The following is a 12,734-nucleotide window of genomic DNA, read 5'->3' on the forward strand; positions in this document are numbered from 1 at the left end:
AATCCTGGAGGTGACACTCTTATTAAAACAGTTTTGGGAAGAAAGATGAAAGTTGTTCTGAAATAATTTACATTGATCATAAAGGGGATGGTAGACGGCAAAGTGAGGCTATTTCAGGGAGAGACGCTGGGTCCGAAAGGGAAAGGGGTTGGCTCCCGTGAATTTGTTAGGTGGTCAGACATGAGCGACAGGGGAACAAAGGAACCAAGGCCCAGCTCTGTAACCATAGAAACTTCCCTTGAAGCCGTTTCTTAAGCACCTCCCAGAAATACTTCACTTTTAGTGTTATAAATTACCCCAAATCCTACAGCACAAAGGCCATCAGAGCTGCTGGCTAAATCAGCTACAAACGCATGCTCAGAAAGTACTGCCCATAACTTAATCCTCATTATACCATCATTATAATATCATGTCTATGCCTGGAAGTTCATAAAACTAATTATAACAGACTGAATTCTGGGTAAGCACATGCACAGTAGGCAAAGTGTTATATAGCAGCCGTCAGTCAAGGTGACCTCACTTATGGATCATCTAGGCCCTCCCATCACCCATCACGCCCCAAATATAAACAGACCTTCCCATCTCTGCATTGTTACAGCATTCCTGGCTGGAAACCCGCCGCTCCCTTTGGGGTGGACTATCTTATCTCTTCACCTCCTAAATTCCACAGAACTGCAGCCTTTCCTAGTGCAGCCTGTCTCCTAAAATGTACTTTCAATAAATCTTACTTTTTCTCAATCTTGCCGACGTGTACTTCTTCACGGCATCAGCGGGGAAGAACCCAGGAACAACAACACACAATGCCACCAACCACTGTTCACCTCCTCCTTCCCCACACCGCTGGGGTGACCCAGGATTTCACCTCACCCCACGGTGACAGATTAACTGTGGGCAACAGATTGGAAAATTCAAGTGTAAGCAAGTAGTAGAAGCTTCAGGGTCCTGTGGCTCCGGGCTATTCTCTTTAGATAATCTGGAAACAATCAACTGGAAATTAATTCAAAGTTCCAACATACATTCAGGAATGCAAGCGATCTTTTGTTGGTTTTGCCCTGCAGTTGTGAACTGATTACCCTCTCCTGTCTCTTCCTTCCACCCTCTAGCCTGCTGTAACTTAATTTAGGATGTCTCAGAATTTTCTCCTTGTCAATAGTAAATGGGATATTTGCAAATAAGTATGTTAAGAAAAATTGAAGAGAGCAATTGTTTTTTGTTCTGGTTCAGTCTATTTGAGCAAAGCCTTTAACAAGACAGGAAAGTAGCTGTTTGTAAATTTTCAAGTCTGGGGGACTCATTGAGTTCTGCAGGTGCCTTGTCCAATACAATGCCTATGTCAAATGAAGCTAAACAAAACGGTATCAACTGTCAACATAAGAAACATCCAAACCTGTAGAGAATTTTTGAGTTTATTTGAGCCCAACTGACAACAATTACAAATTGCCAGGAAGCAAAATCTCAACAGATTGGGAAAGTGCTCCAGAGACTGGCAGTTTTGCAGTTTATTTTTATACATTAGAATCAAAGGGGAGACGTAAGAAGGGTTACATAAAATCCACCGGTGATAGATTAAGGAGGTAGGAGAAAGCAAGGTCGGGAGTTACCTCTGGGATTGGATAAAAAGGAGAGATACATACTTCTTTTACAATGCTGGGTACAGGATAGTTAATAATTAACATGTACAGCGTATAGAGATGGTATGCCAGGGAACAAATTAACAATGAGGGGTTCTGTGATCTCCTGCTCTGGTGGCGGGTGTGCCCTGAGAGGTCTGGAGAAGATTACTGAGACGTTTCAAAGGTATGTTATCTTAGATGCAAAAAGACAATAGACAGGCTCACTTAAGGTGAAGACTGAACATTGTCAAGGAAGCTACAGGCCTACGATAAGACTGCCTGCCATGACCCGCTTTTTATTAGGAATTTTTATGTTCAGACAATTCTATGTGGTTACTTTTATTCTTTCAGTTTGTGGAGCCTGCCATGCTGGTCTCCCTGAGCTTGTCAGGTTTAGTATATGACCCTTTTGTCCACAAATCGAAACTGGGCATTCTAAAACAGTGACCAAGCTAGACAGTGCAGCCAGTTAATTTTTCTCAGACATTTCTTTCTCTTTTTCTCTACCAACTGCATTTTTTTTTTTTTAAAGAATGAAGGGCATCTTATCACTAAATTATAAATGTGTAAAACACTTTCTTAGAGTGTATTGCTTTGCGATCAAAATTTATTCAAGGTATCCAGTCTACAAGGACTACCTTTTTCATCAGTAGAAAGACAGCACAGAGAAGCAGTAAAGACACCTAAAAGTACATCTAGAAATCAGGGGGAAATGTTTTTGAATTCTAGAAAATGAAAATAAGGAATGAGAAGGGTAGGATGCCCAGATTAGTCTTATGACTGTTGACCACATCCTATATGCAAAATCAGTTCATCTTGATCAAATGTCTTGTGCCCAGATGACTGAGCTTGGCGGGTGGGAGAAATGTACCTGCCTGCTGCTTCTGTAATGATCACCCATCTTCCTCCACGGGGGCATTTGAATGCGAGTCAGGGTCTGCTAGGGCCCAGCTGGCGGCTCACTGCTTCATGAAAATTGCCCCCAAGTACAGAGCCTGATGAGCATCTTTTACCATTAGCAACAGTGAGGGCATGGGTTATATGAAGAAGCAATTCTACTTAGCATTTTTGTTTTAGGTAAGTTGGTCACACAGTCAAGAGTGTAAATAACTTTGGGGGCACTTTTGTTTTTAAAAGCAGAAGGAATTCCTTCAATTGTTATAGGAAACTGAGTTTTCAAGTGCTTGTTTAAGATAGTTGACAATTTATAAAGAATTCACACTTGTAGCATTCTGCCAATTATGTCCAAATTATTGCTTATGGCTGGGACCAGATGACCTGCCCAAATTAGTCTGTTTCCTAAGGTGCTTAAGCTCTCTATCCTCAGGAAGCTTCTCTCTGCCTCTTAGAGGGCTCTCTGGTTCCTGAGTCTGATGTGCCCCTCCCTTCCTCTGGCTAGAGAAGAGAAAGGAAGAAGGGTCTTTTAGGATCTTAGCCTCAAGTCTTCCTGAGAGCCAACAGTCTTCTTCCATCTTCCCAGAGCAGCCCCACACCAGGTACAGGTGGGTTTGTGTCTAGAGAAACACATGTGACAAATATTATCTCACTTAATTGACTGTACATCAGAAACTTTATAGCTTTCATTGCACAGGAATACCTGAAAGCTCTGTAAACACAGAGACCATGTCAGTTTTGGCTTACTCATGAATCCCAATATTTTTGCACAATGCCTACCATGGAACAGATGCTCAGAATAAAATTTATTTACTGATACATGCCATTTATAGATGATTAAATATAGTATTGTGGCCATCTCATGAAAAGTTAGTCCTCAAACTCTGGGACTAGAATACAGCTTCCTAGTATAACTCTGATTCAATGGAAAAAAATAGATTTGACTTGACCAGTTCAACTTTACTCTCAAGTTTGAGAACTGCCTGTATCGAAAAGAAGTTGTGGTTGTTAGCTGTTAGTTGTAGACATACACATCTGTGTGTTTCCTCCAGTTTTTCCTTCTGTCACTTGCTTTCATTTCTGTCCTATGTTTCTTCCCTATGACACTTCATGAACGAAAATTGCGTTAGAATGAGGATAGTGAAGTCACACAGAAAGATACAGATTGGTTATGCAAGACAGCTTTTTATTTCTTTGTCTTATTTTCCCCTCAGGGTGGCTCTTTTGAAGGCAGAGATGATGTCAGTCCATTATTTGCATGATCTATTTAGAGAGTTCATGGACAGACTATATCCTTACATGGTACAATTTTCTGCTTGGCTCTTGCAAAGTTTCTACTTATGAAACTGGCTAGAGAAGAGAAAGGCAGAACATCCCCATCAAAGCGTATTAGAAATAAAATGGACCAATGGCTTCATTTAGTAGAGTAGGGAACACAGACTAATCAAAAGGCCCAACATTCCCATCAAAGCGTGTTAAAAATAAAATGGACCAATGGCTTCATTTAGTAGAGTAGGGAACACAACGGCAAAGCTATATTGTCCACATAATTCACAGCCAACAGTGTCCTGTTAGCTCACGGATATTACAGTTAATCTATGCAGTGTGCAAATAACCTCATGCTAGTGTCCATTAAATGCAGCAAGTTAACTCAAATACATAGCTCGCTCTAATACCTTGAGAATACAACAAATTTCTTCTGTATTTTATGTAACATTCTTCTGCGGAGTTGCTTCATTCCACCACCCTATCCCTCCGAAAATTGGTAGAGATTAATGTAACTCATGAATAGGCAGAAAAATATACAAGCAAGTGAAAAGACAAATGGCTAGCAGTGTCTGAACTGTTAAGAAGCAAAGGTGTGGAGTAAATGGCTTTAATATAGATAGAAAGAGAAAGCTCAGAAGAGGACATCCGAAGCAGAGTCTGAGGTTGCCTTTCAAAGATTAGTGTAGCATATAATAGAAGCCGCCGCTCCGCTTCAGAAGCTGTTGGAAAGTGGTGGGACTGTAGCTTCTACCGTCCCCTGCTCCCCTTCACGTGGACTTGGAAACTGTTAAATGATGGAGAAGGCGGAGTTGGGTAAAGAAAGAGAAGAGGATCCTGTTCATTTCCCTCTAAACTCTCCTAAATCCAACTGTGGGGGAATGGCCAGTCTTACCAGAGGAAATCCGAGTCGCGTCTGATAAAAGACTGATAAAGATGTCCCTCTCACCCTAGGAAGCCGGCACCCAGGCAGGACGTGAGGACCGAGACTCACCGACTGCGGCCACTTCCCGAGGGGCTGGGGGCGCGCCAGTTGGAAGGTGGGAGGCGGAGTTGCCCGGCTTCTGGGATGAGACCAAAGGAATGAGTAATTGGAAATTCTGTGACAGACCCAAACCCTTTAGCCCTTTCACCCCGAACCCCCTGCCGAGAGGCAAGGGGACTGGAGACAAGGAGACGTGGTGGAGGGAGAATCACGTTTCGGAGAGGGAAGTGAAATAAAGAGGGCGGCACCCGGGGGGACCTGTGCGTCATTGAGGGACCGAAGAGAAGCGAGGGCGCACGGGGTGGAAAAGGGGAAGTGGGAGCGAGAAGCGGGAGGGGGCGGCCGCGTAGCGCGGTGGAGCCCCGCGAAGCGCCGGAGCCTCCAGCCTTCTCCCGCCGCGCCCCGGCTGCCCGCAGCCTTGCGCTCTCGCCGCGACCCTCCGCGCTCCGGATTCCGCAGGCTGGGCGCCCGCCGCGCGCAGAATGTGGCCTCGGACGGGACTCCGGCCCCGCACGCCCTGGCGCTGGGCGCTGGCGCTGCTGACCCTGGGCGGCGCGGGGCTGGGCCACCCCGGCCCGCAGCCCAAGCACCCCGCGAGGCCCGGCTCCAGGAACAAGTAAGTGCGCGGCCCCGCTCCCAGCCCCGCGGATGGCGAGGCTCCTTCCCAGAGCCCTAGGCCCCCGCCTCCCCCTCCCGACCCGTCGCCAGGCCCCGAAGCTGCGCTGTCAGAGGCGACGAGCAGTAGCCAGGGGTTCCCCTCGAGTTGCCTCGGGCAGCGCCTCCTCTCGGGTGGCTGTGCGCTCCGCGGTGGGCGCAGGGTGCCGGGCGCCAGCGCCTCCAGCAGTGTTGCCGCCGGGGCCGTGGGGCGCAGGGAGTGTCCCGCAGAGCAGAACGGTTAGAAAACTCCCAAGAATTACTAGAGTTCTTGGGACCTTGGGTGATTTTCTCTGTCTCTGGTCGGGAAGAAGTGCACTCGCCAAAGGCTCACCCGCGCACCCTTCGGAGGTCTGTTTCGTGGAGTTCCTGCCTCCGCAGGGACCACGACCTCCCTGACCTTGGCTCCGTCCGCTGCTGTATCAGCCTGTCCCCTTTCCCCCAGCCTCATTGTTCTCCGGATTTACACAGTGCCTTTCTCCCTCTCTCTCCACCCCAGGAACTGGTGCGCCTACATCGTGAACAAAAATGTGAGCTGCTCTGTGCTGGAGGGAAGTGAGAGTTTTATTCAGGCTCAGTACAACTGTGCCTGGAACCAGATGCCCTGCCCGTCAGCGCTGGTGTAAGTTCTGGAGCCGAGGAGCGGGCGGGGCGCGCCGGGGCCCGGACGGTGGGGGTGGGGTCGGGGCGTTGGGCTCCAGCCAGTTGGTAAATCTCTTCCAGAGCGGGAGAAAACTCCGCAGCTGAAAAGTTTGAGCGCAGAGCGGGGTCCCGGGCACGCCGGGGTAAAGAAGCTGAGTTTCTCTAAGTTGAAGATGTACAAGACTTGCGAGCTTGTGATCATCAGGGCACAGGAGGGGGTGAACAAAGCCCCCCACCCTCACTTATTTTTTTTTTCAATTTTATTACTAACATAAGACAGCTGGACCTAATTAGATCCATATTGTGTGTACTGGGGCACATAGATTCCAAGATGTATACTGCTAAAAATGTTTAAATGTAGGGCTAGCTGACTGTCCTAAAACAGACGAGTTTTGTCCAGATGTCCCATGAAACGGACCTCTTCCAGTGTTGTAGATCTCTGAAGTCCCCAGAATAACTTGCTTAGGAGTGTGTCGTCTTGTTTTTTTCAAGTTAGATTTTGGGATTAGCTAAGTAGTTGTCAGGAGAGAATTGTTCTTAAAGACAAGGGGAAGAATTAATCATCTTTTTGCTTATAAAGATTTCACCATCTTCAAAAAAAAAAAAAAAAGAGGAAGGGATGCAATAGAGTACAGATTTCGTTAAATACAGCACACTCATTCAATTCCCATCCAGCAAGTCTGTGTGTTCGTGTAAGTCAGATATCAGAGGATGAGCTGATGTAAACGAATGGCTGTTGGGGAACACATGTGATGATTGAAATTAATTGTTTTCCCCTAAGAATAAGTTGTTTGTCTTAGAGCACAGTTGTCATTACAGCAAAGAATAATAGCCAGTGGGCGGATCTGTCTTTGGCAAAGCAAAGGGACAGACTGAAACTTGTACTCCAGGAAACCTCATTCCAGAAGGTAGTTAGATGAGCCTTCAGGCATGTGAGGTGCAAGTGGCCCCTAAATCACACCCCACCCCATGAGCTGCTGTGGGAACTTAAAACACGAAAGGGGTAATTTCTATTAGGCCAACAACTTAGGACAGATCCCCACTTTTTAATACACAGAGAAGCAGGCTGAAGCAGGATCTCTGGCTGTCACACTGCATTGCGTAGAGTGTCCGAAGTGTGCGGTACAGTCATACAGCTTGCATCTCTAGTCTGTAAGATGCAGATCTCAGAATCTATGGCCAGCAGTGAGTGAAACAAGAACCAAGAGTTTCACATTGTAGTAGAGACATGTAAGTACTCAATACGGTTTGAGTGGATTTCTTCAAAATTAGAATCGTCAGTCAGGAATATTTCATTTGTTTTACACAAAAACAGCATTTTATGATTTGTTATAATCTTAATGCTTACTTGTGACAACTCAAAAATAAATTTTTCATTTAGGGAGGTAATGCTTTTCATTTAAAAGATTTAATTTTTTTTCTGATATTATTTTAGTGCTTAAAAAATCAAATGACGATTTAATTGTTGTATTTGACCAAAACTCAGTGAAACAAATCTTCAATGGGAAACGAACCATCTTCAGATCAGCAGGTTAATGAAAGGCAGTTGGAGCGTATTTTTGCCACCCAATGGGAAGGACAATAAACACTGCTATAAAAAAAAATGACAGATGTTTCTGTTGTTTTATTAAACAAAACCAAAATAAGTGACCTCCGTATTTTTTCAGTAATAACCATGTAAATAATTCAAGTGTGTCTTTCTTTACATTTTAAGTACTGCACTGTAAGTGTGAAATTCAAAAACTAAGAAGATTGTTTTAGCTGATCAAGCCGAAAATCTTGAAGTTAACTTAAGCAGCTAATTTAGTTCTTGACCTTTTTCTGTTTCTTTAGAGGCAGGAAAGGAACGGTTTACCTTATTTTTCAACTACTAAGTGTTTGCTAAATTTTGAGGATTAGTGGATGAATGAAGGCCAAGGGAGAAACATTTCTTTTACACTTAAAGAGGAATGACTGTAATTAACATGGAATTTCCCAGGTGTTTCTGATGCCTTGTGTCCAGAAGCCTGAGTAACTTCTCTCAATTCATAGGTACTGTCAGGTGCGATCTTCATTATTTGATCCTTAAAACCTGAGACCTGTAGAAGTGAAGGTTCTTTGGAACCTCATCCTACAGTGACAGAGGGCTACTTTCTGGGTGGTGTTAGAAGTACAGACATACCATATTTGCTGCACTGCACAAGTGCTGCGTTTTTCACAAATTGAAGACAAGACCCTCTCCTAGCAAAAAGATTACTACTTTATTGTAATATTCGCTTTATTGCGGTGGTCTGGAATTGAACTCGAAGTATCTCTGAGGTGCGCCTTTATTGCAGTGGTCCCCACCCTTTTTGGCACCAGGGACTGGTGTTCCTATGAGAATCTAATGTCTGATGATTTGAGGTGGAGCTGAGGCAGTGATGCCAGCGCTGGGAAGTGGCTGCAAATACATATGAAGCTTTGCTCCCTTTTCTGCCACTGTGCTCCTGGTACCTAACAGGCCACAGAACTGTATAGTCTTCAGCCTGGGGGTTGGGGAACCCTGCTTATAGGCCTAGAGTTTGACTGAGATGCTGGAGCTAGAAAGGTAGTTTAGTAGCTAGTGACAGTTGGGTATCTAGGAGTGGCAGGTGTCAGCGAAGGAGGCCTAAATAGAGTTGTAGCAGAGCTGGGCTGCTGTGGCCGTGGAGGGAAAGGAGGAAGAGAAGCCAGGCAGGGGAGAGAGCAAAGCCAAGATTTTCAGAGACCCTGGAAGGAGAAGCCCGGGAAGCTGAGGGATCCAGAAAGGCCAGATGAGTTAGCCAGCAAAAAGATCTGCTTATGTGGAAAATAGCAGTGGGGTACAGTCGTGTTGTAGCTCATGTGAGATTAAGGGACTGGGTCGTGAGGAAACCAGTTACTCAAGAATCAAATGTGTTTCAAAGGCTTTGGTGGGAAAAGGGAGTTGATAATAGCCAAGCGGGTGAAGAATTACTTCAAGAGAGAGAACTCTGCATGTTTTAGGAGAGAAGTGAAGAAGCCAAAGGGAGAGACTGAGTATGAGGTAGGCATCAGCTAGGAAACAAGGGGTTGGAGGGGAAGTCCACACAAACCACAGGAACAGGTCTGTGCCTGGCCCTGTCATCGGGTGCTAAGCCTCCACGGGCATTTCCAGAAAGTTTAGACAATGCTCGTTTGCATATATGAACAGCCTTAGATTATAGATTGTGGATTTGGGTATCAATATGCGAAACTAGGAGCAGAGAGGGTTTTTATATGATATGTGGGCATTTCGAACAATCATTTTTCTGAAACTTAAAGAACTTTCTGAGTGTTGGGCATTGTGTTAGGACTTTTTATTCTATATATTAGTTTTTAATTCTTGCGACAGTCCTTCAAGATGGGCTCCATTTTACCAATGAGGAAACGGACACGAGATGTTCTCTGACTTCCCTGTGGTCACATGATGGTAAGTGGCTGAGCGGCCTCCACACACAAGGCTGCTGGCCTTTGTGGACTGGCCTCTGTCCCTATAGCAATGGAGAAATGTGTTTTAGTGTGCGCCTTCAATAGATTGCACGGTACTCAGCTATAAAGAACATTGACACCTTTCATGGAAGACAATTTCCATATAAAAGTGACTGAGAACTGTTTGTCCACATGTGTGCATGTGTACACACATGCTTCAATTTCTTAACTGTGGGTCCTTTGCTACAACGCAGTGCACTGCATCATTTTTCACGCTGTCCACTATGCTATAGAGGTTTTATTATTTTAATAAAACACTGGCAGATTTGATTTGATTTTTCTGGGTTGTTAGGACAGTTGTTTAAAGGGAATATTAGTAAGGCCAGTACTGTGGAGTATACCGTATGAGCCAATAAGTTTGGCCACGTCAGGATATTCACACATATATCCCTGAGCTCAGCTACTTACCCTGAGACTTGTCACAAGGGGATGGTGTCAAAACCGTGCTCCTGGAAAAACAACTCTAAGCCCATGCCTTTGAATTAGTAATACCATTCTTGTGTGTAAGAATTATTAATTTTCTCCGAAGATTTTCTGTCACTTTGGAATTTAGAGATCTGTCAGTCTCTCTCTTTCATGCATTGGCACTAGATGTGAAGTGGGGTCTGGGTTCCGGAGAATTGCTCTAACAGAAACTGATTTGCTTTCCCTCAGCTAATCGTAAGGGTGGCTGATGAGGACCTGTGGAGGAGGTCAGAGGAGTTACCAGGTGGAAGTGTGTAGTGAGGGGGCAGCTGCTTGTGGACTAAACTAGCACAACGTTGGATGGTAGTGATTTACTATTTATTCCTAATTAGTCTAAGGATTTTTTCCCCTCTGAGGTCACTGTTTTACTTTATACTTTCATATTAAGAAAGCCAAAACTCTTAAAATTTCATTGCATTGAGGAGTTTTTCTGATTAACCATATAAAGCACTGGCATTTCGGCGCGTTTGGCAGACTTTCACCATCACACTGCCACCCAGGCAGCACTAGGATGGTCCTGGCGTGTCCACACCTCTGAGTTTGCAATCTCAGGAGCAGCACATAAGTGTGGAGGGGGTCTGTCTTGGACATGAGCTCGTTTTGGGGACACATTTTGGGAATGTGAGCAACTTAGAATTCTTCCTATGGGCTTTGGGCAGGATGGCCTTAATATAGTATCCAGTATCCAGGGCCTGACTTGGGGAGAATATCTCCCTGGAATGCATAGTTGTTTGTAACTTGATGAGCAGCTTTGGGTTCATTGCCTTCCATCTTTACAGCAATGCTTGGAGTTGTTAACCCCACTTTACAGGAGGGCACATAGTTACAAAGAAGCAGAGCCTAGATCTAAATCCAGTTATTATTTCCAAGCCTTAGGCTCTTCCCACTCCATTTCCCCATAGCCCCTTGCTGTCTAAACCCACACTCTGGGATGAGGACCCCGAGGGAGGGAGAGAAGGAAGGAGGTGTGTGTGTGTTACCTGCCCCAGCACGCTGTGATGCTGGCATCTCTGGTGGGAAGGGAGGAGATGAGGGCATGAGGCTTCTTAGAGCCCCTCTATGCGGGTTGGTGGTGTTTGGGTATATCAATGGTAGAAACAGCACCATCTTTCTCATTCTTGGACTAGGCATTGTTTTCTTTCATGCATCATTCATGCTTCATGGCAGTAATTTCAGGTAGTTACATAACCTCCCACTCAGCTCGCAGTGGTCCAGCTGACTGCTGTTAGTATTGGAGGCGTTTGGGGGCATCCTGTGTGTGGAGCAGCTGCCTTGCTGGCACCTAGTGGGATCTGAGGATCCCAGATGTAAGGCAGCATTATTCCCCTGTATTTGTTTCCATCCCAACTCAGGGCTGAGGCTCTGCCTGTCTGACTGGAGCTTCATGATGACACCAAAACTGAGTCAGGCTTATCAACATGCACCCAGCCCTACCCACCCCACCCCCTTCTTGGGTGTGCTGCATCTCAGTGGAATTTTTCCTATTAGCACTTAAAAAACTCTTCCATTGGGGGAAGGATCTGGATGGGGCCAACAGGAGGATCCTGTGCTGCTGTCATAAGACAAACTAAGAATTTGCAAATTTGCAGCAGGTGTGAATGCTAAGTGCTGAGTTTCCAGAACTCTTGTAATCCTGAGATTCCAAGGGGAGCAGGTGATCATTCAGCTGGAAGAAAAGTTGTCGATTAGGGAGCAATCTCAGCCAGGAAAACCTTTTTTTTTTCTTCTTCTTCTTAAAACAAACAAAAACACTTCATACTGGAGGGAGAAAATAAAGGCTTACATCTTCTAGAGCCAATTCTACATTTTCTGCATCTCCAGGAACAAAATTCCATTTAATTCAAAACATGCCTCTTGTGTGTGTAGATTTGGGGATTTTTTTTTTTCCCTTTCAACTTTTATACAAACATCTTCCGATTAATTGGCTACTATGAGCCTTGCTCCTTGGTAGTGAAGGAAACTTGAATCAATTTGAGATGCATGGGAGAACACTGGCAAACATGTGTGTGGAGGCATCAGCCCCCAAGAGCCTCCTGCTGCCACTGGTGCGTTTCCTGTTTTGTCTGCTTCCCTAGGCTCTCGGACCTTTCAAGCTTGTTCATTCAGTCTTTTCCCTCCCTAGGTTCCCAGTAGATAAGAAACTATGTGTGTAGAGCCCTTTGGCGTTTCCAGAACGCTTCCACAATAGTTTTTTATTTTTTATTTTTTTCTCATCACAAGCTCAGCCAGAAGATTAGGTAGGATGGAGACTGGGGTCTTGGGAAAAGAACTTTATGTTTATGGGCTACATTTACTACCTTTCTTATCTTTAGGAAAAAATTAATGAGATTCAAATAGAGATTATGGCCTTAAGAAAAACAGTTTGCTTCTTGTTAAACCCGTTTTAGTCTTATTGATTAGTCTCCCTCCGCTGTTCTATTCTACCAGGTAGGCACTTGGCAAATGAACTAACATTCTGAGGTAGGTGGAAAAGGCGAAGTGAATGGGCCAGGCAGCCCCTGAGGTAGCCCCACCAAGGTTGGCTGTTGTGGCCAATGTGTTCTGGAAGAGGAGATAGAAAACTTGGCTTCTGGCCTGAGCCCTACAGCCCCCTCCGCCCCCTGCGCTGTGTAACCTCGTTAAGTCCCGAGGCCTCTCTGATGCACAGTTCCCTCATCTCTGCATTCCTGGAGAGGTGACATAGCTGAGAGAACTTTGAAAAAGCACCCTATCACACTTGTGTAAGGGGC

General features: G+C 45.2%; 1 protein-coding gene and 1 long non-coding RNA gene across 4 annotated transcripts in view; one reads left to right on the plus strand and one right to left on the minus strand.

The window, feature by feature from the left end:
* The first annotated feature begins 1,702 nt into the window (after window positions 1-1,702).
* The window catches only part of EMILIN2 (elastin microfibril interfacer 2), a 49,840-nt gene continuing 38,808 nt past the window's right edge, over window positions 1,703-12,734 (plus strand). Inside the window, exons 1-3 of one of the 3 annotated variants that reach the window (XM_006920054.3) lie at window positions 1,723-1,797; window positions 4,728-5,374; window positions 5,912-6,034. In XM_006920054.3, the coding sequence (XP_006920116.1) occupies window positions 5,241-5,374; window positions 5,912-6,034 (257 nt within the window). In that variant the 5' untranslated portion in view covers window positions 1,723-1,797; window positions 4,728-5,240. Of the gene's footprint in view, window positions 1,798-4,727; window positions 5,375-5,911; window positions 6,035-12,734 lie in introns of those variants that run through there. The other 2 variants (XM_025038668.1, XM_025038667.1) reach the window with 2 other exon arrangements.
* On the minus strand, window positions 3,673-4,798 carry LOC112469265. Its single transcript, XR_003042594.1, has 2 exons — window positions 4,669-4,798; window positions 3,673-4,560 (listed from the first exon to the last, which is right to left on the minus strand). It is a non-coding gene; the product is annotated as an uncharacterized LOC112469265 (long non-coding RNA).

Source organism: Pteropus alecto, unplaced genomic scaffold, assembly GCF_000325575.1.
Source record: "Pteropus alecto unplaced genomic scaffold, ASM32557v1 scaffold146, whole genome shotgun sequence".
Lineage (NCBI taxonomy): Eukaryota > Metazoa > Chordata > Mammalia > Chiroptera > Pteropodidae > Pteropus > Pteropus alecto.